Below are 23,415 nucleotides of genomic sequence, written 5' to 3'. Positions count from 1 at the left end.
AAAACACGAAAAAGAACAGAGAAACAAGCTCCAGGTTTCAACCCAGACACAGAGCCCGGCCTGTGCCAGGTGCTGCTGCTCTAAACCCTTTCCGAGGGATGCCCCTTAAGGGTCCATGTCGTCTGAGGTGGGCCGCTGGCCCCTGTGTGCTTTCGAGAAAGGGGCTGAGCCCGGAGCCCAGGCCAGCCACAGCGGCTCCGGAGTCAGGGCTGTGAACAGGCGGCTCTTCCCCTGACGTCTGGGGGCTGCCAGGCTCTAGGCAGGTGGGGACGGTGCTGGAATCCTGGCACACCCGTCTGGTGAGGTCCAGCGAGCCCGTCACGCGGGTGCCTCCCACACCACGGGGTTACCCAGGTGGTCAGAGCTCCCCACTTGGCAGCCCAAAGGACTCAGGAGCAAAAGGGACACTCGTGTGTTACACTCGCGTGTTACTGTCACCCGCCAAGAGCAGAAAAACTCTAGCGCAATGTGTCCGGCGGAAGGTCTGCTTCAGACCTAGGGATCCCGGTGACCATCTCTGGTGTGGCCAGCAGCCCCCGCCCTGCTTGATGGACGGTGGGAAAAGACCCAGCGCCAGCCCGGCCTGCCGACCGCCGGACCGGGCGCTGGTGACACCAGAGCCCCTGGTGGGCAGAGCTGCTCCCTGAACCCGCAGGCGGCAGGCAGTAAAGCGGGGTAATAACGCTCTGACCGCGCAGAGGCCATGGCCAGTGTCTGTGGAGCCCCAGATGAAAGCCTTGTAAAACCCGAGGCCTTTCATGTGTGTCTGCAAACCCCGGCGTCTTCCGCCCACCCCGGCTCGCTGCCAGCCGGACTGACCACCCCGGCCCTGCGGGTCCCCGGAGCACAGCTGGGGCAGGAGGGGCCGCGGCCGGCCCAGGCAGCAGCTAAGGGAAACGGGTGGGGCGGGCCGCCAGGGGACCCCCGGCACGGCCCCAGGAAGGTGGGGAGGGGGTGGCCTCGGCACAGCCCGGAGCCAAGCGGGGTCCCGGCGAAGCGCGGACGGCGCAGGCCCAGGCCGGGGGTCGCGGGGTGGCTCAGCGCCCGCCAGGCCGCCCCGGAGACCCGCCGGCCCACAAGCCCGGGGTGGTCCCCTGCCCGCCCCGGGGACCCGCCACCCCCAGACCCGGGGTCACTGCAGGCTGACCCCGGGGACCCGCCGGCCCCCCTGGCCCTCGGTCACTGCCCGCCCGGCCGAGACGCGCCGACCCCTGGGCCGGGGGTCATCCTTCGCCCGCCCCGGGCACGCGCCGCGTCCCCGGGCCCGGGGCTGCCCCGCCTGCCCCGCCGCGCGCACTCACCCTGCTCCCCCGCGGAACCTGACATCGTAGAAAGCCCCAAACAGCAGCCGCGGCACCAGCTTCCCAGAATCTGATGCAACCACCGCCCCGGAAGTCCCGCCCCGCGCCCGGCCCGACTTCCGGGGCCCGCCCGGTCGCCAGGCAACCGCCTCGAGGAATGCTGGGAGTTGTAGTCGTCGCTGCCGCGCGCGGCCTCCTGGAGCATCCCTGGGGCACGCATTCCGGGTCCTGACCGGAGCCGCCGGACCGGCGCGGGCGCGGGCCTCGGTGCGGGCGTGGGTGCGGCTGTGGGGGGGGTGTTGCTCTTCTGCCTCGCTAGACAGGCATTGAAAACACCGCTCATGGGGCGCCTGCGTGGCTCAGCGGGCTAAAGCCTCTGCTTTCCGCTCGGGTCAGGATCTCAGGGTCCTGGGATCGAGCCCCGCATCGGGCTCTCTGCTCCGCGGGGAGCCTGCTTCCTCCTCTCTCTCTCTGCCTGCCGTTCTGCCTACTTTCGATCTCTCTGTCAAATACATAAAATCTTTACAAAAACAGCAAACACGGCTCATGCATGCCTGTTTAAGTTAGCATTGCACCAAGGGGCATGGGGACAGGCCCCCGCCACCCCAGCCCGCCCGTCAGACGGGGCCGCCCAGAGACAGGAATGGGCTGGCCTGGAGAAGGCCCAGTTCGGAGTAAGCTTAGAGGACGGGACCCGGGATGCCTGGCGTGCACTCCAGCGAGCCGGCGTCCCAGCAGACGGGCCCCAGCAGAAAGCAAGCCCCTGAGGGCTTCATGTGGGTGCAGGCCACGCTGGAGCAGGCCTGGTGTCATGGAGCCGGAGGGGGAGCCAGGGCTGGACCTTTTAGAAGCATGTTGTAAGCAGAGTCAAGAGGGGTTCCGACAGGATGGCATGGGGCTGGATTTGTGCTTTAGAATGACCCCAGTGCCGGCTGGCGGCAGAATGCACTGAGGAGACCCAGAGGAAAGCAGGGTCGAAGACTTTCAATCCAGAGGAGCATAAATGGCCCCCTTAGTGGGGCGAGCCCAGAGTCCGGGGAGCGCCCCAGGAAGCAGCAAACCCAGGGATGTGGCTGGGGCGCAGGGGACAAGAGAGTGGGTGGTGACCCACTCTGAGATGGCTGAGCGGTGTGGCACCGACTTTCACAGGGGAGTTGAAGAGGCTATGAGCGGGAAAGAAAGACAGACACATCTGCGGGGGACCCCAGGGACCGGTGACGTTCGGGGTGAGGGGCAGGGCGGAGCTCACATTCTGAGGCCATGGGAGGACAGCACAGTCACTTCCAGACACAGACACCCTGGGGGACACCACGCACCCGGAGAGGCTCCTCCAGCCTCCAGCCCTCAGTGCAGAGCCCTCCCTCTAGCAAATGACAGCCGTGTGATCCGCTGGGTAGGAAGCCCCCGCCAAGGGCGTCACAGCCAGGTTGTGTGTTGTGTGCCCACCAGAAAGGAAGCAAGTGTGATTTAAAATATAAATCTTATTAGGTAAAGGTTAATTTTTAACTTCAGGAGTCTGGCAGTGGCTCAGTTGGAAAGCACCTGGCTCTGCACTGGACAGGGAGTCTGCCTGGGATTGATCTCCGCACCTCCCCCCCGCCCCGGCCCTCCCCCTGCTCACACACAAGCGCTCTCCAAGCTAAATAAAAGTACCTTAAAAAAAAAAAAAAAAAAAAGAAAGATGGGACTGGGGAGAAAGACACACCTTAAGACCCTTAAACTCAGGAAACAAACTGAGGGCTGCTGGAGGGGAGGTGGGGACGGACACGGGGAGGGCGTGTGCTATGGTGAATTCTGTGAAGTGTGTAAGCCTGACGATTCACAGACCTGCACCCCTGAAGCAAATAATACAATATATGTTAATAAACTTTAAAAAACTTATTAAATTTATTAAAACTTATTAAAAACAAAAAGATTGAAAGAAAACATACTAAACGCAAGAAAATTTATTAAACTTATTAAAACTTATTAAACTTACTAAAAGCAAAAAGTAAGATTGAAAGAAAAAAACACTATAAATACACAAAACAATTTATTAAACTTATTATACTTATTAAAAACTAAAAAAACAAGATTGAAAGAAAAAATACTATAAACACACAAAATTTAATTTTTTAATTTAATGCTATAAACATTACCACTACTTCTGATGTATACATAAGATCAAATCATGATTTTTATAACTGAATTTAACTAAATATACTTAAAAATAAAACACTCAACAATTAGGTAGAGGGTACCTGCCACTGAGTTGCTTATACTGAGGCTTATACTGAAGAACCTCAGTCACACTCACACCCCCTTCTAGGTCACAGGGACGTCCCAGATCTGAGACCCAAGAGCTGATCAGGGCAGAAAACTCTAGCCCCCATGCCTGGGGAAAGGGCTGCAGAGGGAGGGTGCCGCCCGCGGCTCCCCGACCACCCCGCTCAGGACTCGTGGAGACCATGACACCCTGCCCAAACGCAGCACCTCAGCCACAGGCAGTCCCACAGCTCGTCCTGTCGGGCAGGAAGCGGTCTTGCTGGGATCTAGACCCGACCTCCCCATCGCAAACAATCTGCGAATCTATTAGGAAGTGTGGACCGTTCTATCACGAACTCAAGAAGGTTCCAGTACGATACAAACTAGGAACGGAGGTCAGATCACATCCATTCAGGACGCCGGTACAGGCATAGCCCGAGCCTGAAGTTTATTCAGAGGTCTCCGCACGCCTGCCCAAGAGTCCTTCGTCGAGTAACCAGTTTATGATATTTTCCAGAGGCATCTGCAGCTGCATCTTACGGAGGGCCGCGAGCAGCCCGAACACGGAGGCGCCGCTCCCCGTGCGGGTCTTCCACACGCGCAGCATCTGGTGGTGCTGTTCCATCACGTCGCCGGGGTACTGGCACTCACAGTTGTCAATGTCACTGTCCCCTAGTCCGAGGAACCTCATGAACGGTTTCCAGTCTCTATCAGAGATGCTGCTTTCAAACTTATAGTAGATCTGGGCTGAGAAAAGTAAAAACGAAGGGGAGAACTGTTGACACGGCCGGTGGGGGGCCACGTGGCACCTGCTGGGGCCTGCTCACCGATGACTCTACCAAGGATTCCCTCCCCCGCCCACTTCTCCTGAAAAAGCACGAACACTTTCTCCCATTGAAACGGTATTCAAGGTCCATGAAGCCCACACAACCCTCGTTTGACAAACACTGTTCCCCTCATGTCCCTCTGGAGAGGGAACACACGCATCTCAGGTGGCCAGATGGTCCCCGCGGCGTCACGCAGGCAGGCGGCCCGCTCTGGGAAACAAGGACGCCAGGCCTTGACATTCAAGGCAGACAAGAGGGAGACTTCTCAGTCCCTAGAACAGAGGGGTTCAGATACATACCTTCGCGGGACGGGTCCCTCACAAAATACTTAGCTTCGTATTCCTACAGAGAGAAGAAACAGGTTGTTCCAGGAGGAGGAAGAAGGCGCGAGGCTGAAGCAGAAGCGCGGTCAGGACTGCGGGAGCAGTGGGTGCGGACAGGGGAGCCTCGGGGGACACGAGAAGGCATCTGGGGAAACCCCATGGGGGCTCGAGCTCACAGCCCTGGCATGTGCTCCAGGTCTAGCCCCCCAACGTCACGCCCACCCCCCAGAGGCGGCCCCGTGGACCCGGCTCCAGTGGGCGGGCAGGTACCGCTGAACTGTATCACTTCGGGGGTGACCTGCTCTGCTCCAGGGAGTACAAGCGGACAGCACAGCATGCCTGTCCCCAGGAAGGCTCCGTGAAGGGCCGGGGGGACGGCATGGACAAGCCAGCGGAGGACAATGCCAGCGCGGAGTACCTGTGAGCGGCAGCCCCGCAGCCCGTGGATCCCGCGCACAAAGTTAGACCCTGTCCTTGTCAGGCCGCCCGCTGCGGGCCCGAGGGCCACACCTTCAGACCCCGGCTCTGCCTCCCCCGCAGCTGGACCTGCATGGAACTATCCGCTCTGGGCAGGGGCTGCTCGGCCAGAAGACGGGTAAGAATGCAGGTGCTCCAGAGGCATGGCTGAGAGGGCCCCCTGGGGCTCCCGCGGAGACGGGCACGGGTCCCGACTTCCACCCTGACCCGTCTCGGAGCCGGCTGAGAATCTGAAGAGTCAGGGGCTCCCTCGCTGCAGTGATGTCCGTGGGCACTCGGCCCAGGAACCCAGTCTCTGCGCTGGAGTTCCCAACCTCCCCGCCCACACCACGGGACCCCACGGGCCACGGCCTGCGGAACAGGAGCCCTGCAATCTCCTCCCTGGAACCCTGTCCCTCTATTCCCCACCTGTGCCCTGACCTCAGAATTCAGACATCAGGCCTGGCCAGTCTGCAGACCCGAGCTCTGTCCCTTGATGCACGCGCTGTCCCGTCTTCCCAAAGAGCCTGACTCCCCAGCACCGCAGAGCGGGTGTCGGCTCCTCCAGTCAAACCCTCTGCAGGGGTCACAAGGGGGACAGACTCCCGCAGCCCAGCTACAGAGCATGGGGGCTACTGCTCTTCCCTGGCGAGCCCGGCCTACACTGTGCAGGGGTGCTGTGTCCGCTCGCCCCTCCCTCTGAAGTCCCTGCTACACAGAGGCTGGGCCTGGTGCACAGGAGGTGCCAGCCAAGGGGCGTTGGGCCGACCTGAGACCCACACGTGCTGTGGAGGCGATGGCGTCCACACCAGCCGGCTGGGCCTCCTCGGTCCCACTGCGCCCCAGCCACGGGACCCGGACAAGGACGCTCTGGGAGCCCCCGTGCCCACCTCGGTGTCACATCCCCTCCAGGAAGCAGGTGCAGGTGGGGCTCCTAGGCACTGAACTGTACCCCCAGACATGGATGTCCAAACCCCTAACCAGGACTGTAGCTGGGAATAGGGTCGTGGTGGACGACAGAGGCACGAGGGCGTGAGGGTCAGCCTCACTGCAGCTGACCGGCGTCCTCAGGGAAAAGGGAAATCTGGACACGGACTCACACACAGGGAGACACCCGCGGGGATGGGCCCAGATCTTGGGGTGACTCTCCCACAAGCCACCGAGCCCGGCAGTCGGCCACATGCCAGCTGCCACCTGCGGAGAAGCCCGGCCCAGACAGTCTCTCACAGCCTGGGCAGCAGCACCCGAGTCCCCACGTCATTCCTGGACTTCCACCCCGGGACGGGGACACAACACACACCCCGGGGGCCGCGGAAGCTGCCCTAGGAAAATCCCACAGGTGCCGAGCAGCACGCACGTTGGCACTGAACGCGGAGCCCGGGAGGAGCTCAGGACGCACAGGCTGCCCCGCGGTCCCTCCCAGACGGTTCCGTACCTGCTCCAGGGTCCTGAGGGTGGGGGGCCCAGGGGCCATCGGGGCCACACTCTGGAGCGCCTGCTGTGGCATCACGGGGCTCCCCCCGACTGCCTCCTGCAACGGTTCGGTGGCCTCCGCCTGCTCCTCGGAGGGCGCTGGGCAGGGCGCGGCCGTGGGCGTCGAGGCTGAGCCCTCCCTCTCCAGCCTGGCTCCCGAGGAGGACACTTCCACGTCAGCGGCTGGCTGCTCGTTCTCAGAATTCAAGGGCACCAAAGACTCACTGTGCCAAGGGGAAGTCTGTGGTCAAGGACAAGGTCGGACAAGGTCGTGTTATTTGGCCCGGGGCCTGCCCACATAGGCACTTCCCAAGTCCCCACACGGCGGGAAATTCCTGCGGCTTGTGGGGCCGGCAGCAAACTGGCAATTTTAGAGAACAGCTCCCCCGAACCTGTTCGGTCTGAAAGGGGCCCCAAAGACAGAGGCATATCTGGTCCTACCGCCTCCTCACAGGGGCGGTCTGCGGCGACCCTGCCCAGGTGAGGCTGGGTGCGCCGTCTTCCCAACAGCCTCGCTCACGTCTGTCTCCGGCTCATACTCTGGTAATTCTTGCCGGCTCTGGGACTGTTCCCTGAGGACCCTGCTCAGTGACCTGTGCCACTTGCTGGCTGCTCAGGTGACAGGTAGCACTTAAGAACAGCAACGTATTTTTTCCACTGAAGTAGACCCCACGCCCAGCATGCACCTCAGCGTGGGGCCTGAACTCACAACCTGAGCTGAGTGTGAGAGTCGTACGCGGAGCTGACTGAGCCCCGCAGGCGCCCCGCAATAAAGCATCTTTCGAGGAGGATGTGCACACTGGGTTTGGGGATGAAACGCTCCCGCACACTCAGAGTCTCCACCGTGGTGCGAGCACAACTCTGGAACCCTCCAGGGCACCGGACAAGTCATCCATCTGGCCCTCTGTGCTTCCCGGCAGGGGTCTAGGACCACCCCACAGCACCCCCGCGCTGTGCCCGTGGGTCTGCACCCTGAGCTCTACGCCTGCAAGCAGGACCCGACTACAGGAGGTCTAGCGGAACTGACGGGAGCCCTGCCGTAAGGAGTGACCGACCGCCATGGGGAGCGACCTCCAGGAGGCCGACTCGGGGATGCATGGACGCGGGAAGAGAAGCAGACGCGCTGAGACATCAATCCCACAACAACCTGGGTTCCCAGCCCGTCTGAAGAGGCGGGGGGGATGCTCCCCGGAGCCCTGAAAGAGCCCCGCCCCCAAGTCCAGCCCACAGATTGGAGGCAACAGGCTCTATTGCTTTGTGCTCCCCAGCGGCGCTGACCCGTTCCAGGAGCCCCCGCATGCTCACGCACAGCCCTCTGCCCCGCTGCCCCTCATTTCCACTCTGGCCTAGACCGGCAGAACGGAAGTCTCCGACTAGCATGTTCTGGGGATCCACCAAGGTAGAAGCACATGCGGCTAGAAAGCAGGGGCTCCCGTGCGCCCACTGACTGCCCCCACCCCCTGGGATGTGTTATGGGACTCTGCTGCCACCAAGGCCTGGTGCCATCGTCAGGGAATCTGAAGGGCTATACTTACAGTGCTGCCTGGCCCGTCTGCCGTTCCTGAGGACCAAGAAGAGGAGAAAGAATCAGAACCACTACCAAGAGGGACAATGACTTCTGCAATGGAAGACACTGCTCTGAATCTATGACATAGTGTCCTTACCTCTGTAGATGCTGGTGAAAAACCACGGAGGCCACAAACCTGCGAGGGGGAACAGGACGTGAGCACAGAGGGTGAGAACAGGGCGGATCACAGGGGAGCACAGGGGGAGCTCAGGAGGCGAGTGTCCCCAGTGCACGGCCCGCACCCGGCTGCCCTGCCTCCCTCCAGGAGCCCCCAGGCTGACGTAACACCCGCCCCTCCCTGCGCCAGGTCCCACAGCGCCCGGACACGGCGTCTCCAGCCAGCTGAGCGGAGGCTCGCGTCTTAAGCGCTGTGTGCCGGGAGCGGGCGGCAGAGCTCTGAGCTCAGACCTGAGAATGCGAAAATGAAACAGCTCTGCTTTAACGGCAGAAGCCCCATCGGGGACGCCCAACCGCAGGTCCCTTCGGAGCCCCCGGTGCACCCGCTGCTCTGCCTTCTCCAGGTCTGGCCTGACGCCGACTCACCTTTCCTTTTAAAGAGGCAACAGAAGACGCCAGGGAAGACGCCAGGGAAGACGATGCTGCTGATGATGATGAAGATCCCGATGAGAACGATCCCGAAGATGACAAGGACAACAATGACTATTTTGAACCCATGGGCGGACACATCCTCGGGTGTTTGTTTTCCTGGAACAGGGCGGGGGGAGCAGGGTCAGGCATGTGCTCCTCACTCACGAGACAAGCTATAGGAAGCTATAGGAAGCCCCGCTCCGGGAGGAACAGAGGCCCTGTGGTCCTTCAGGGCCCCAAGCCCTGTCTCCCGCTGACCATGATCCTGAATGTGACGTCCCTCCTGGGAGGCAGGAGAGGCTCATGCTTCCTGTGTCACAGACGAGGGCCCGGGGCTCACAGGACGTGGGATCCTGCGCAGGCGGGAGGCAGCAGGAGCTCTGCATGGCCAGATGAGTGGCGAGAGGTCCTGGTTTCCCAGGACTGGGCTCTGCCTCTGCACCTGCACCAGCTTGAGGCACAGGATGGTCAGTCCTGACGGCAGCAAGGCCCAACCACGGTGGCCCGAGGGGCAGGGCAGGTCCACCCTGGGGAAGAGCTGGCAGAACCACTCAGGTGTCCTGGTCTCTCGCTGGTGACACCACAGCACCAAAAGGACACAAGGACACATGGACACATGGGGCAGGGCAGGCCTGTTAGAGCCTGGATGTCGGCCACCTGAGGCATCGGCATCGGCAGCCAGGGCTGCGAGGGAGGCGACAGGGCAAGTCTTTCACGTGATGCCACCATTTGAGCCAAAGATTTTCTTTATGCCCTGCTTAGGCCGTTCCTAACTTGCTCTTGTTATCTTTGGTGTTAAAAGATGCTTTAAAAGTGCAAGCTCCACGAGTCAGAATGTTCAGTGGGATCCATAAGCTGATGCTGCCACATAAACGGACACCCCGGACACCCCAACATCCCAGGACAGCCGGACGACCCAGAGGAAGAGTGAGGGATCCTGTGCCTCTGACGTAAGGGCCTGCTGTGAAGTTGGCCGTGGCCCAAGACGGGACAGGGATGCTCACTGTCCAGCCAGGGCAGCAGCTGGAAGGGACGGTCTTTGCAAAACACAATCCTGGGTCATGCGGATGTGCAGGTGGGAAAAACACTCCAAACCCTGAGCTCCTACCCCACACCTGGCTGGGTTCACTGCAGCCCAACATCTGCAAAGTGGAGCCATACAGAGTCCTTCAAGTGACCAGAGATTTCTCCCGCACGACACCCGCGCCCCAACCACACAGGACATGGTGATAAAGGGATGCCATGAAAGTGGAGGTCCTGCCACCAAGACACCCTCGAGCGTCGGATGAGAAGGCACCCGCCGAGGCCGGGATACGACACACAAAGGGGCTGTACCCACAAGTTGTACGCCAGCACCGCCTCTACAGATAAAGCTGACCGTCCACGACCCAGCGTTCAAGGGCGAGGGCCCACGTGCGCACGGACTGTTTCAGTGAGTGCGGTCCTGAGCCGCCGGCATGTGTGCTGGTCCGCACCGCCTCCTTAGCACCCCGGTCTCTCTAGTGTACGCTGCGTGAACAGCACAGCAAATGGGTGCGTGTGACACACGACCCAGGAAACGACCGACCGTCCGCGTCTTTGTGGAGGCTACATTCTACAGGAGGCCCTTCGTAGTTAAGCTTTTGTGGGGAATCAAGGGTTCTCAGTGGATTTTCCACTAGGTGGGGAATTGGTGCCCTCGACCCCACGTTGTTCAGGGGTCTGCTCTAACCCTCAAAACCAAGGAGGGGCGCCTGGGTGGCTCAGTGGGTTAAGCCGCTGCCTTCGGTTCAGGTCATGGTCTCAGGGTCCTGGGATCGAGTCCCGCGTCGGGCTCTCTGCTCAGCAGGGAGCCTGCTTCTCTCTCTCTCTCTCTCTGCCTGCCTCTCTGCCTACTTGTGATCTCTGTCAAATAAATAAAATCTTAAAAAAAAAAAAAAGCTATAAAGCTGTAATACATAAAACAAACAAACAAAAAACACAACCAAGAAGGAACCTGCCCACGACTCAACTTGAAAGCAGCACGAGTCTCGCTCAGACACGGAGCACAAGAGGCCCAAAGGCCGGGTCCTCAGCTCGCCTCCCGGCTTCTGCACACCTCAAAGCCCTGGGGCCCAACTGAGCGCCCCTGAAGGCAGGGACCTGGTCTGGCTCGGGGTCCCACAAAGGCAGTCAGAAGAGGTGTCAACTGAGCGGGAGCAAACCCCAGGGCTCACGGAAGCCAGCCACTCCCCGCCCCTCCTGCTGTGTGGGGGCGCCGGCAGGGAGCTTCCCTGGTCACACGCCCGGTGCCGGAGCCAAGCAATCTGCTTACTCAAGACCCAGGGCTGTGCACCGTGGCCCTTGGGCCAAATCCAAGCCATTGCCCATTCCTGCACGTTTTCATGGCACCCAGGCCTGCAAAGCCTAAACATCCTACTTTTATAGGGAGGGTCTCCCGACTTGGATGGAAGACAGAGCACCTGTTTCTTACCTGGTGTGTCTGCACCAGCGTCCGAGTCACAGACCGTATCATGTGTGGCATTGCAGGGCCGAATGACAGCACCAGTACATCTGAAAGAGGCAGGACTCTCTCAGCATTGCTCCTCCCTGTCTGGACACGGCCCAAATCATCCTTACCACCCACAGGTCAGGGGTCAGGAGGAACCCCAGCTCCCAGGATGGCTGCCAGCCTTCACCCAGTCACTGCCCGGCATCTCCGCGATGTCTGGCCCAGATTGGTAAACATAAGAGTAAAGCTCTGTCCTGTGCTCTGGGACCTGTGGGATGGGGGACACCCGCTCCTGGACAGCACTGTGTGTGCTGGGAGAACTGGCCTCTTCACCTGTATCTCTAGTTCCCTCAGGAAAGAAGTTAGCCCAAAGCTGAAGCTCTTGGAAAGGTGGATGTGCGAGGGGAGACAGAGCAGCCAGAGCCTTGATCGAACCTCACCTGAAAGCACTACTGACCTTGGACACTCAGTCCAAGGAAGCTACCGTTCAACACAGCCCGAGGCATGTCAGTTTATAACGTGCCTCACCAATGCCAGCTACTCTTTTAGTGGCTCTGCCACCATTAATGTTCCCCAGAAGGTCCTCCCACATCCGTGCCCACCCAGAACCTCGGAAGGGTGTCTGCAGAGATGCTCACATGACGGATAAGGTCACACCAGACTACGGTGGGCCTTCATCCGTGACCGGTGTCCTTGCAGCAGATCAGCGTGTGCTGGGATAGAGAGAGGGCCATGTGAAGAGAGACAGACACAAACACGCAAAGCCACCTCATAAAGACAGAAGTGGGCATAGCAGGTAAGCCAAGGAGCCCCGAGGAGTGACAGCAACGTCAGAGACTAGAAGAGGCAAGGCAGGGTCCTTCCCTAGAGTCTGCGGCAGGAGCATGGCCCTGCTGACCCGAGTTCAGACTTCTGGTCTCCAAAACTGTGAGAGAACACACTTCTGCTGGTTTTCTCACATGCACCCAGCTGTGGCCCAGAGACGGCAGCCACAGGCCACTCATGGCGCACGAGTGGTCACGCTGCTCTGCGCCCATTCCATCTGCGCAGACCGCTCTTCCCCCAGAACCCTCGATGGCTCCCTCCTCCCCTCCCCTCCCTCTGCGCCTCTTGGAGGTTTCCACCCCTGCTGGGGGCTCAGGGTCCGCCATACTGTAACTACAGGAGGGCCCACACCCGTGCCCCCCCAGCACCTGTTACACCGGAAGCAATTCTCCGCGCAGTTCAGTGAGTCACAGTAGAAGCTCCCCGTCTTGCACTGACACTGCCGGTCGCTGGTCTGTGTGCAGGCTGCCACCACCTCCTGGTCTGTAGGAGGAGGGTTGAGGGTCAGCCCGGGGGACAGGACCGTCTGGCCCATACAGGGCTGCGCGCAGTCCCACGGTGGAGGCCATGGAACCGAGTCCCACCCCGCCCTTCCTAGCAGTGGCAGAGAGGGACCTGACAGCCAGACCTCAGCCCTCCATCCGGGCCGAGGGGCCGGGGCTGCCTGCTCTGAAACCACCCCGTGGTTCCGTTCATGTGTCCGCCCCACAGAGAAGAGCACCGCACTGCCAGAGACGCAGTGGGAGAGAAAGCCCAGACGGGCAACGGTCCACAGAGAGACCCCCACCAACTCCGGCAATACCCACTGCGGACGTGTTGACGACCACCCCCCGCCTCGATCCCTTCTGTGGTGCTTGACGCCAAGAACAGCGTTCCGCGGCCAGATGACGACAGAACAGAACCACACCCCGCTGGGGACCACGTCCCACGCACAGGGAGGATCAGCCCTCCAAAGCCCATCCCCGTGCTTTCGTGATTCCCGAAACCAGACGCGCTGGCCACGGCACAAAATGGGCCGGAGCACAGCTGGATTCATAGATTTCCATACAACGTTCACATAAACGTTCTAGACAACCTCTGCTTGAGTTATCTCAGAGCACCTTGTTTCCTCTGCTAGCGCAGACGGTGTCTTAAGGAATTACGTCCTTTAAAACAACGTGCTGCTCACACAGAAAAAGAAACTTCTGTGTATGTTTCTTGCACAGAGCGTCTCTACAGTCCCGACCCGCAGGCTCACTCTTTAACCACAAGCGCACGTCATCCCGTGTGTAAGAACACCGGGCACTGGTACCCCGGCAGCTCTCCCGTCGAGCCTAATTCCGTCGGGGGCCGTACCGACAAGCCCAGGCGAGGCGGCGAGGTTTTCCGATCCAAAGATCCCTCTGGGCGGGACGGTGGCTCACTTACCTGCTCGACATGCAGTGCACGGCTGGCAGCTGGTCTGCCCGTTTCGGTGGGCGAGGAAGGTTCCGGGTTCACACTGGCTACACAGCGGATCACCATGGTTTACAACACAGTGTCTGCTGACGTGAGAGCCTGGGAAGGGGGAGGAGGAGAGGTGAGGTAGGAGCCCTGGTGGGGGGGGGGGGAGACCCGACCCCTGAGGCCCCTACTCGAGGACCAACCCCTGCCAACCATCTCCTTGAAACAATCTTTTTTTTTTTTTTTTAAAGACTTTATTTATTTATTTATTTGACACAGAGAGAGAGAGAGAGAGAGACATCACAAGTAGGCAGAGAGGCAGGCAGAGAGAGAGGAAGGGAAGCAGGCTCAGCAGAGAGCCTGATGTGGGGCTCCATCCCAGGACCCTGGGATCGTGACCTGAGCCAAGGCACAGGCTTAACCCACTGAGCCCCCCAGGCGCCCCCTCCTTGAAACATTCTTTATTGACACTTGGCCACACGTGTCCCAGGAACTGGGGACCTGGTGCCCACGGCTTTCAGCAACATGTCGGAACACGTGTCAGCACACGGTTCTGAGCATACACACCAGAGGACCGAGAGCCCCACGTCTGAGGGTCCACCCCTGGCTCCCCAGGGTGGGCTGCACAGCGTCCAACTCATATACGGGGAACCCCGAGGTCTGGAGACAGAGGTCTCTGACCAGTCCCAGAGGCGCCCCTGCTCTACTGCCTGCCTCGGGCAAAGGCTGTAGTTGAGCCAAGCACACCTTGCTGGGAGAGGTGTGTCACACCTGTGCTTGGCCCACGGGCTGAGTTCACAAGGTTTCCGGGTGAAGAACCTGTGTCTCCTTCGTGCCCACACGGGCTGTGCGTGTGGGCTGTGGGTGCCGGTGTGCACAGGCGTGGACACACACACGCATGGTGCATACATAGGTGTGCTGGGAGCATGTAGGGTGAGGGTGCAGGTGTGGATCTTCGGGACCCGAAGCAGGAGCCCTGCAGTCGCCGAGAGTGTCGGAGGGGGAGTGGGGGACACAGGTGGTGAAGGGTGGAGGAACTGGTCACCCCCCGAAGGGGGATCCGTGAAGGAACTCTCACGGATCACGTGTGCACATGTGTCTGCGAGTGGAGAGGAGGACGTGGCGTGGGGGCTGGGCAGAGCGGCACTGGGGGCCTGGGGCCCCCACCTGACCCATGGGACTCATTCAGAGACTCCTCACGAAGGCGGATGAGCCTCCGTGGACAAGCTGTGCTTGACGACAGGGCTCACTGCTGCCCCGAGAGGACCCCCTTCCTCAGGTGTCCACAGTCACCCCAATGGGAGGGCGGCGGAGAGTATCCGGCTTGGCCATGCACCCCCACGCTGTCCTCCGTCCTCCTCAAGGTACCTCCCCGACAAAACAAGCCCACAACCCTGTTCACATGGGGTGGCCGATGGCCAAGGAGGGGTCCACCCACCTGAGCCAGTGCAGGTCTCCCCACCCATCTCCAGTGCCAGCCTCCGGCTTTGCTCCAAGGGCCCACAGCTTCCCTTCTCCAGTCTGGGAGGGCCATCCCACAAGGCTCCAGAAGGTTCCCTGGGACTCACCAGCAGGACACTTCTTGCAGCACCGCTCGAGACCGTCCGGCTTGTACTCATCCAGGCCGCAGTCAGGCTCACCGCCCAGCAGAGGCACCTTCAAGCAGAAAAGGAGACGGGGCCATCAGAGAAGCCGCCGCTGGAGACGGAGCCACACACACCCTCTGGTGGGACAGGAGCAAGCACACAGGGGACAGCCCCTGCCATCTCACGGGGGTCGGCGTTGCTGGGGGACACCTCGTGGGAACTTCCTACGTATCCCCATACTTTTGGACTTTGACCTGGAGCACTGTTACTCTGGGGGAAAACGCTCTTTCGTTTCCCTACACAGGTGGCCTGGTCCACTGCTCCTACTGCTGCTGTCTAACCCCCTGGTCTGGCCAGAGCTGAATCGTTTGGGACTAAGTATTGTTTTTGGGTTTTTTTCTTTTTTTAAATGATTTACTTCTTTACTTCAGAGGCAGTGCAGGACCGAGGAAAGGGAGCGAGACCCCAAGCAGACTGCGGAGAACTCCCCAAGCCTGCGGAGTGCACAGCCCGACACGGGGTTCGATCCCACGACTCGGAGACTGTGACCTGAGCAGAACCCAAGAGTCGGACGCTCAAAGGACTGAGCCGCCCCAGGGCCCCGAGGGTTCCGCTTCTGTCCGAGCTCACGGGTGCAGCAGCTATGTGTGTACGTGTCAGGAGAGCACATGGGCCTCCGCGTGGAACAGGGGATGCAGAGCGTGTACCTGCCCCCGCGTGCACACACCGAAGCCCCCGGACGCGGTCCCGTGACCGCCGTCCTCACTGCGCGCGCTGCTCGGGCTACTGCTGTGCGAGGTGCAGTCAGCCTCCCGCCAAGTGCGTGCGTCTGTAGGGGTCCCCGACTACGGCAGGCTCTGTGGTCTGCATGCTGAGCCCCACGGCGGGGGGCGAGGGGCTTCACGAGCGCTGCCGGGACTCCGGGCACCCGGGCCGCCTGCTGAATTCCGGTTTGCCAGGCTGCCCGCTCGGCGACATTCTCCTCTAACCCGAGGCGGCTAGTGGCGGCCGCTCCTGGCTCCGCGAAGCGGCAGGACTCTTGCCCTTTCGAGCTGATGGCACTCGGGCTGCGTCCGGCCGGGAGGAGCCTGCCACCCACCTGCGCCGCCCCTCCCGCGGGCCGGCCGCCTCCCTTCAGGCTCCGCAGAGCCCGGCTCGCCGCGTTTTCCCTTCTTCGCCCGCCGATGGTTTGGGAAGGAGTTCGACCTGTTCGCAGGTGCGGGCCGACGGCCGCGGCGGGGGACGCTGTGTCCGTACCCCACTCTCCCGTGACGACGGCCGCGGCGGGGGACGCTGTGTCCGTACCCCTCTCTCCCGTGCAGTCCCTTTCCCTTTCTTTTCCGGCTTTTGCTTCCTTTATTCCTTGTCTCCACTTCCCTTTTCTCCCAGGAAAACTGACGAGATTCCGTTTTCAGTTTTTATTGGTTTCCGTTACATCTTGACTTAGACAAAACAAAAAATGACAGGAGAGTATCTGGATGGGCTTAAGGAAGGAAATCCCACGCGAGTCCGACGACGACACACACTTCAGGCGGCCTCGAGCGGTGAGGGCACGCGTGGACGACAGCTCCGAGAACACGCAGTGTAGGCGCAGTTCCAAAGGCAACGCCCTCAAGACACTGCTGACCACAGATGGAAAAGACACGGACTTTCCTGAGGCCGACACCCCCTGAACTGTCACCAAAGCCATCGTCGTCACTGAAGGAACCAACTGATGTCGGGCGTCTTTTGAGATGGGGCAGCCGGAAGGACACAGAGTCTCTCCCACGGCACTTTTGCAAAAATGCCAAATGCGAACTTATTCACAAAAAGCCAGCGCCGAGCTCCAAATGGAGCCACATTCCACGAAACCATGGATCAGTACTCGACAAGCACGTGGAGATCATGGAAGAGAAGACAGACTGACAACAACGCGGCCCGAGGGAGACAGGGGTGGGGCAGCAGGTCACTGGCAGGACGTCAGGGACCCAAGGAAGGCCCCTGCTTCCAAGTCGGCCCCTGGTTCTGAGCGCGTGGCACAGGGGCCGGCTGTAGAGCTCTGCATGGGATCTACCAGCGCCCAGTCTCTGCTGTTTTAGCTCCCTGGGCTTGGTTTTTTGCGGGGCAGGGGAGGATCGTTTTTTCTTTGTTGGGGGCTCATGTGCACGCCCCTCACAAGGAACCACTGGGAAGTGTACAGTGCGGTGGCACCCAGCCCATCGACACGGTTGCACAACCATCTGGACTATTTTGGTAACTTCAAAAGTCAAGCGCTATCTCAAAATGAAACCTGAAAAATTAAAACCCTAGTAAAAAAGGAAAAAAACTCTCACGACAAGAGGAAAGCGGCTTTCCTTTCTGGAACTCAGCCTGGTCAAGAACATAATGGAGGCCATTTCCTTCTGTCCGCCTGAGGCTCTCCAGCTCAGTCAGCAAGGGGACGCTCCAAGTGGCAAAGAACAGTAAAAGAAGTCGTGTCCTGTCCTCTACCCACTCCTGACTCAGGACCACTGGCCTCCGCCCCACCCCGCCCCGCCCCCTCCGACACCCCAACTCTGCCCAGTGTCCAGTTCAGCCCAGTTCAGCCCAGTGTCCAGCTCTGGGGATGCTGGAACACGGTGCCCCAACCCCCGGCCAGGAGGAAAGCCGGGCTGGGGGGATGGGCGGTCTCACCTGCACCCCCGTGGCACGCTGGGGGCATGTCCTGTGTGTCCTGACCACGCAGGCCCACGACAAGGGTGTGGAAAAACGGAAGCCCACCCCCAAACTCAGCAACCGAGGTAAAGCTATGTGACGCGGTATTTCTAAAGATTGCATCAGCAGACGGCTGCAAGCCTTTGTGAATACAGCTTTCCTGGAGCCAGAGCTGGGGCGCTAGCCTGGCAAGCGGGTGGGCAGGCTGGGACCAAGCACAGGGTCCCATTCTCTCTTTATCTGAAATGTTTGTACTTTGGCATGGACTGCTTTCACATGGGTTTTCCTTTTATGGATTTTTTATTTTAGAGATTTTATTTATCTATTTGACAGAGATCACAAGCAGACAGAGCGGCAGAGGGGGGTGGGGGTGGGGGAGCAGGCTCCCTGCCGGGCAGAGAGCCCAATGCGGAGCTCGATCCCAGGTCCCTTAGGTCATGACCTGAGCCAAAGACAGAGGTTCAATCCACTGAGCCACCCACGCATCCCAGATTTTCCTTTCTCAAAAAGACCGCATCGGACTCTTCAGCACACGACCTGAGTTTTGTGGGGACTCCATCATTTTCCACCAGACACAAGCACCCAGCTCACCGCCTCCGGCAGGCACCTCCCTTCCAGATGACTAAGGGTCCCCCATGGTCCCACCGTGGCCCACCTGCCAGCAGCAATGCCCCCACCGCCATGGGGCTCACCCCAGCCCCAGGTCCCCCTGCTCCCCGCCCTCCCCTCAGGCCCCTGCCAGCAGCCCCCCAAGCTCCAAGTCCCCTCCGGCCCCTTCACATCTGGGCCAAGATACCCCTAAGGAATTGCTGTGCTGTTGGGAGCCACAGCCATCCAGCACTCAGAGACCCCCGGCACTCGAGGGGGGAAGCCCTGAGGGGCCTGCAAGCAGCCAAAGCCGTCAGGGAACGAGAACGCGCCCCCGCTCTCAAGTGAGCACTTCCCTCCCGGCAACCCTGGCCCCACGGAGTGGAAGGTCCTCCGGGGAGGGACCCCGCGGGAGTTACCAGCCATGCTGCCTGCTTTGAAAAGGCCCCGGAGGGGGGTCCTGAGAACCCTGAGCCGCGACGCAGCCATCCAGAAGGGAAGGGAGGCATTTGCCCTGCACCCTTTAAGGCAGGCCGGGGGGCTATTTCCAGAAGGCGCGGGTCCCCGGTTCTCCCAGCCCGGAAGCTTCAGCCTGTAGGACAAGAGGCTGATGGAAGAACCGACCCGAACAGGCGCCAAGTGACACACTCTGACGCATGACCGCGTCTCGCGGACTCAAAGGCTCGCTGCTTCTGCACAGCACGGGACACCATCGGCGGAAGGAGCGGCCATCGACGGGAAGGGAGCAGACACTTGCGAGCCGTACGTCCAACCAGGACTTAACACCCAGCACAGGCAGAGAGCTCACACAGCACCGTAGCAAAACACCGAACTGCCGGTGAAAACACGGGCATAGGACCCGAGCAGACACTTTCCCGAAGGACACAGATGGTCGTCAAACCTGCGGGAAGATGCTCGACATCACTCATCGTCAGGGAAATGCAAATCAAAGCCCCAGTGACGTGTCACCTGACACCTGTCAGACAGCTGGATCAGAGACATCAGCAGTGTCGGTGAGGGTGCGGAGAAGAGGGACCCCCCCCCACGCTGTCGTGGGCATTCGGATGAGGGCAGCTCCTCTGGGGAACACTCTGGAGGTTCCTCACCAGACTAAACACAGAACTACCCTACGACCCAGCAACTCAACCTCTGGGTCGTCTGAGAAGACCCACGGAGCCCCGTGTCGCCGCAACATCATTCCCAACGGCCCCGACACAGCAGCAGCCAGACTCCACAGACAGATGAACACGCAAGGAACGCCTGGTAGATGGACAGGGTGCAATATTCGCCACAAAAACCAATGAAACTCACAATAAAAAGGAGAGAAAGAAAGGCCCTCTGCGTCAAGCTTTTCAGCGCATCCGAGCGGTCTTGCAAACATCACCGGACACACTTGACCAGACGGCACAAAGGGACCCCCCCCCAATCCAGGAAGCTGCGAGCCACCAGCGTCGACGGCGAACACATGAGGACAGAGAAAACGACAAGCCATCGGACCCGGCAGACCTTGCTCTGAACTCACTCGGGACCAACGTGCTTATGCACACCCGGCAAATGCGTGGGCAGAAGCAGGCAGCCCCGGGCGGAGGGCACATCTAAGTAGGTGTCCGCTGCCAGCAGCCTCCGGGCAGGAAAATGCCAAGACGGGACTGAAATCGGGAACTCCACGAACAACTCCCACTGGCACCCTGACCCTTATTTACAAAAACTACAATCCGGGGCGCCTGGGTGGCTCCGTGGGTGAAGCATCCGACTCGGGGTTCTGGCTCAGGTCAGGACCTCAGGGTCCTGAGATCAAGCCCTGCAGCGGGCTCTGTGTTGAGCTTGCAGAGTCTGCTGGAATTCCTTCCCCCTCTGCTCTGGTCTGTCTCTCAGTCAGGGGACCTGGGTGGCCCAGTCAGTGAAGCAGCAGCCGTCAGCTCAGGTCATGCTCCTGAGGTCCTGGGATGGAGCCCCACGCACTGGACTCCCTGCTCCGCGGGGAGCCTGCTTCTCCCTCTCCCCCTGCTCCTCCTGTGCTGTGCGCTCTCTCAGATAAATAAAATCTTAAGAAATAAGTGAATGAGTAAACAAACTCTTGCAGAAATTAAAGGACTGTATGGAGGTTCCTCAAAGAGTTCCGCACAGAGCTACCCTATGACCCAGCAGTGGCACTATTATTTACCCAAAAGATACAAATGGAGTGATCCCAAGGGGCATCTGCGCCCAAGGTTTAGAGCAGCACGTCCAGGACAGTGAAGCTACACAGAGAGCCCAGACGGCCAGGGACGGACACGGGGACAGAGGTGATGCCCTACAGACCAAGGAACATCACTCAGCCTTCAAAACAACACCAGAAACGAGAAATCTGGCCGTTTGCAGCAGCCCAGATGGAGCTAGTGGACGCCGCGCTAGGTGGGACGGGTCAGACACGGAGACAGTGACCACAGGAGTCCATCCCGCGCGGAACCGAAGCCACACAAGGAGCAGCGCGGGGGCAGGCAGGGGAAGAGCAGCAAGCCCGAGGGGAGACCGGAGTGCAGGAGACAGCCCGCGGCTCGCTGGAGCCCGGCGGGGGCGGCCTGGGGCACCGCCCGCGGGCGGGAAGGAGCCCGCGACCGGGACCGCTGAGTCCCTGGCCTCTACCTCGGAACCAGGGATGCTCCGGAGCTCAGTGAACCGAATTTAACAAAACGAAGAGAAGTACAAGTACAAGATAAGTGAGCGGAAGCCGCGCGCTAGAACCGGAGATTCGTCCTTTTCTGGGGAGAAAACCTGCGAGGCCGCGGCCACCCGGCCTCCGGGACACTCTGGGAATCGCCGGGCGCGGAGGGCCGGGGCCTCCCGTCCGCGACCGCAGCGCCGGGCCCCACCGTGAGCGGGCTCGGGAGCGCGACCCTCCGGCCGGCCCCGGGGCCGCAGCTGAGCCGTCCGAGCGCAGCCGCCCTCCGCTCCCCGCGGCCCTCGGGCGACAGTCCCGCACCCCCAACCCGGCCGCAACCCCCGGCGCCGGCCGCAGCCTCGCCGAGCCGCGGGCGCCCCCAGCCGCCGAGGGCACCCGAACGCCGGGACACGCCCGCGGCTCAAGGCCCGAGCCCGCCGGACCCCCCGCGGGACACCGGGCTCCGCGCGCGCCCTGCAGCGCCGCCCGAGCCCTCCCGGCCGCTCCCCCGCCCGCCGCGGGCATGCCCGGGCCCGCCGCCTCCGGGGTCCCCCGCCGCACGGGCCACTCTCTCCCGCCCGCACCCGGGCCCCCGACTGCCCCGCCCGCACCCGGGCCCGCCCCGCCCCGCAGCCCCGCAGCCCCGCAGCGCTCACCGCGGCTCCGACAGGCACCCCCAGGACGGGCACGCACAGCGCCAACAGGCACAGCGGCCCGCAGAGAGCGGCCATCCCGGCGGCCGCCCACGGCGCTCTGCGGCGCGCTCGCGCCCGCCCGGCTTTTAGCGGCTCGGTGATGGGCGCCGCGCGGTCCTTTCCCCGCCGTGCGGCTTACGTCATCTCGGCCGTGGGGCCTCCGCCAATCCCTAGGTCCGGAAGAGCTCTCGTCCGCGTCTTTGGGGGCGGGCCCCTCCCCGCTCTGGCCCCTCCCCGCTCTGGCCCCTCCCCTTCCCGCTCCGCCCCCGCCCCGCGCCCTCGTGCGCGTGCGCGTGCGCGCTCTCCCGGGAGAGGGTGCGCGGGACGGAGAGGGGGAAGAGGCGGGGGAGGGGGCGGGGACGGGACCCCGGAGCCCGCGCGGCTGGCTGTGGAGCGGGCGGCGGCGCCCCGCGCTCTCTGGGGCAGCCCCGCCGCACAGCGCCGGGGAGAGCGCACCGCGCGGCCACAACCGCTTAGAAGTCGGGCGGGGCGGCCGAGGCCGGTGGGACGCCCCGTCCGACCCCCGCGTCTCGGGGGGTGCCGTGGGGCCGTCGCCGCAGAGCCGAAGCCCAGCGCAGCCGGCGCGGTGCTGTCCGGCTCCGCCGCACGCCCCCAGAGCGCCCTCCCGCCGGGCCTGGCCGCTGGGCCGCAGGGCGGGCTCCCCCGACGCCGCCCCCGCAGTCCGCGCGGGTCCGCACCCCGCGCACGGCCGCCTCGGCGGAGCGAATCCGACCCGCCCCGACTCGAAAACGGCCTCCGCCGCGCCCAGTCCCGACCCTGTCCGGGTGGAGTCGGAGGGGACCCCCGAGGGCCCTCGGGTGTGACCGCGGGGGCCGGGACGGGGCCGGCCTCTTCCGGGACAAGGCCCCTGTGAGGACGAGCCGCCGCGGCGAGGGGCGCCGCCGTCCCGCAGCTTCTGTTGTCCCGCACGTTCCCGCAGTCGCCGTCTCTGCTCGCGGCACCGCACGGCGTCGGGACCTTTGAGGTCGGGGGCGGGAGCGGAGCCGCGCGGCCCCAGCTCGGAAGACCCGTCCCAGCAGACGGAGGGGACACTCGGACTCTTCCCACCCGCCGGCACGGTGGGCAGGTGCGGGCCGGCCTGTCCGAGAGCCCGGGGGACCCGCGGGACCAGCCCAGCGCGTGCCGGCCGCGGGCAGGGCTGAGATCCCACGCGAGCTGGCGGGAGGGAGCGGATTTACTGACGGTGTAGACGGCAGGTAGAGGCGGTGCAGAGCCGGGGCGGGGTGGGGGGGGCAGAAAGGCGAGGAGCGTCTCTTCTTTGCTTAGAACCAGAACACGCACGGGCCCAGGGGGCCTTCATAAAACAGCCCTTGCCTGGGGCCCAGGGGCCTGGGTGTGGAGCGTCTAGGGCTGGTGGTCTGCAACGTGCCTGGGATGGCTCCCCCGTCCCTCTCGCCCAGTGCTTCCTGAGGCATTGCGCTGGAAGCCTCTTGAGAAGTCTGGGGGCTGCCTGTCCTTACAGGGAGGACAGACCCTATGTGCACTATGAGGCACGTGTAAAGTTGGGGGTCGGGTCCCAGCAAAGGTAGAAGCAGGTAAAGGAGCAAACCCCAGACTCGTTCAGAGTCCCGCAGGTGCCCCGCCTCGTGGTGCAGCCCAGGGCAGGGTGGGTGTCCCCAGACCACCACGGTTTCTGCTCTGCCGACCGCAGCCCGAGGATCCCGAGCTGGGCCCACTGCCTTGTTCCTGCTCACCGTGAATTTGGCGTCCAATGG

General features: G+C 62.0%; 2 protein-coding genes across 3 annotated transcripts in view; both read right to left on the bottom strand.

The window, feature by feature from the left end:
- The window catches only part of CARS1 (cysteinyl-tRNA synthetase 1), a 39,858-nt gene extending 38,453 nt beyond the window's left edge, over positions 1-1,405 (bottom strand). Inside the window, exon 1 of one of the 2 annotated variants that reach the window (XM_032358138.1) lies at positions 1,302-1,405. In XM_032358138.1, the coding sequence (XP_032214029.1) occupies positions 1,302-1,326 (25 nt within the window). In that variant the 5' untranslated portion in view covers positions 1,327-1,405. The remainder of the gene's footprint in view (positions 1-1,301) is intronic. The other variant, XM_032358137.1, reaches the window with a different exon arrangement.
- A 2,001-nt stretch (positions 1,406-3,406) lies between these two features.
- LOC116598809 (tumor necrosis factor receptor superfamily member 1A-like) lies at positions 3,407-21,762 on the bottom strand. The gene is made up of 11 exons (XM_032358139.1): positions 21,641-21,762; positions 15,065-15,152; positions 13,482-13,610; positions 12,443-12,557; positions 11,232-11,311; positions 8,735-8,896; positions 8,289-8,327; positions 8,160-8,185; positions 6,587-6,865; positions 4,672-4,714; positions 3,407-4,292 (listed from the first exon to the last, which is right to left on the bottom strand). Exons 1-11 carry the CDS (start codon positions 21,713-21,715, stop codon positions 3,994-3,996), a joined length of 1,335 nt encoding a protein of 444 aa, XP_032214030.1. The 5' UTR covers positions 21,716-21,762; the 3' UTR covers positions 3,407-3,993.
- Positions 21,763-23,415: the final 1,653 nt, after the last annotated feature.

The sequence above is a fragment of the Mustela erminea genome, chromosome 9 (genome assembly GCF_009829155.1).
Source record: "Mustela erminea isolate mMusErm1 chromosome 9, mMusErm1.Pri, whole genome shotgun sequence".
Taxonomy (NCBI): domain Eukaryota; kingdom Metazoa; phylum Chordata; class Mammalia; order Carnivora; family Mustelidae; genus Mustela; species Mustela erminea.
This window is presented reverse-complemented; position numbering and strand designations above follow the sequence as displayed.

What these genes read in the sequence shown, in the direction of transcription:
- LOC116598809 (XM_032358139.1), bottom strand. Translation starts at nt 21,715, where the DNA reads ATGGCCGCTCTCTGCGGGCCGCTGTGCCTGTTGGCGCTGTGCGTGCCC. An exon ending in CTGCAAGAAGTGTCCTGCTG is followed by an intron (nt 13,611 to 15,064) that starts GTGAGTCCCAGG and finishes CCCCCTTCCCAG; the next exon opens with GCTCTCACGTCAGCAGACAC. An exon ending in TTTCACCAGCATCTACAGAG is followed by an intron (nt 8,186 to 8,288) that starts GTAAGGACACTA and finishes CTTGGTCCTCAG; the next exon opens with GAACGGCAGACGGGCCAGGC.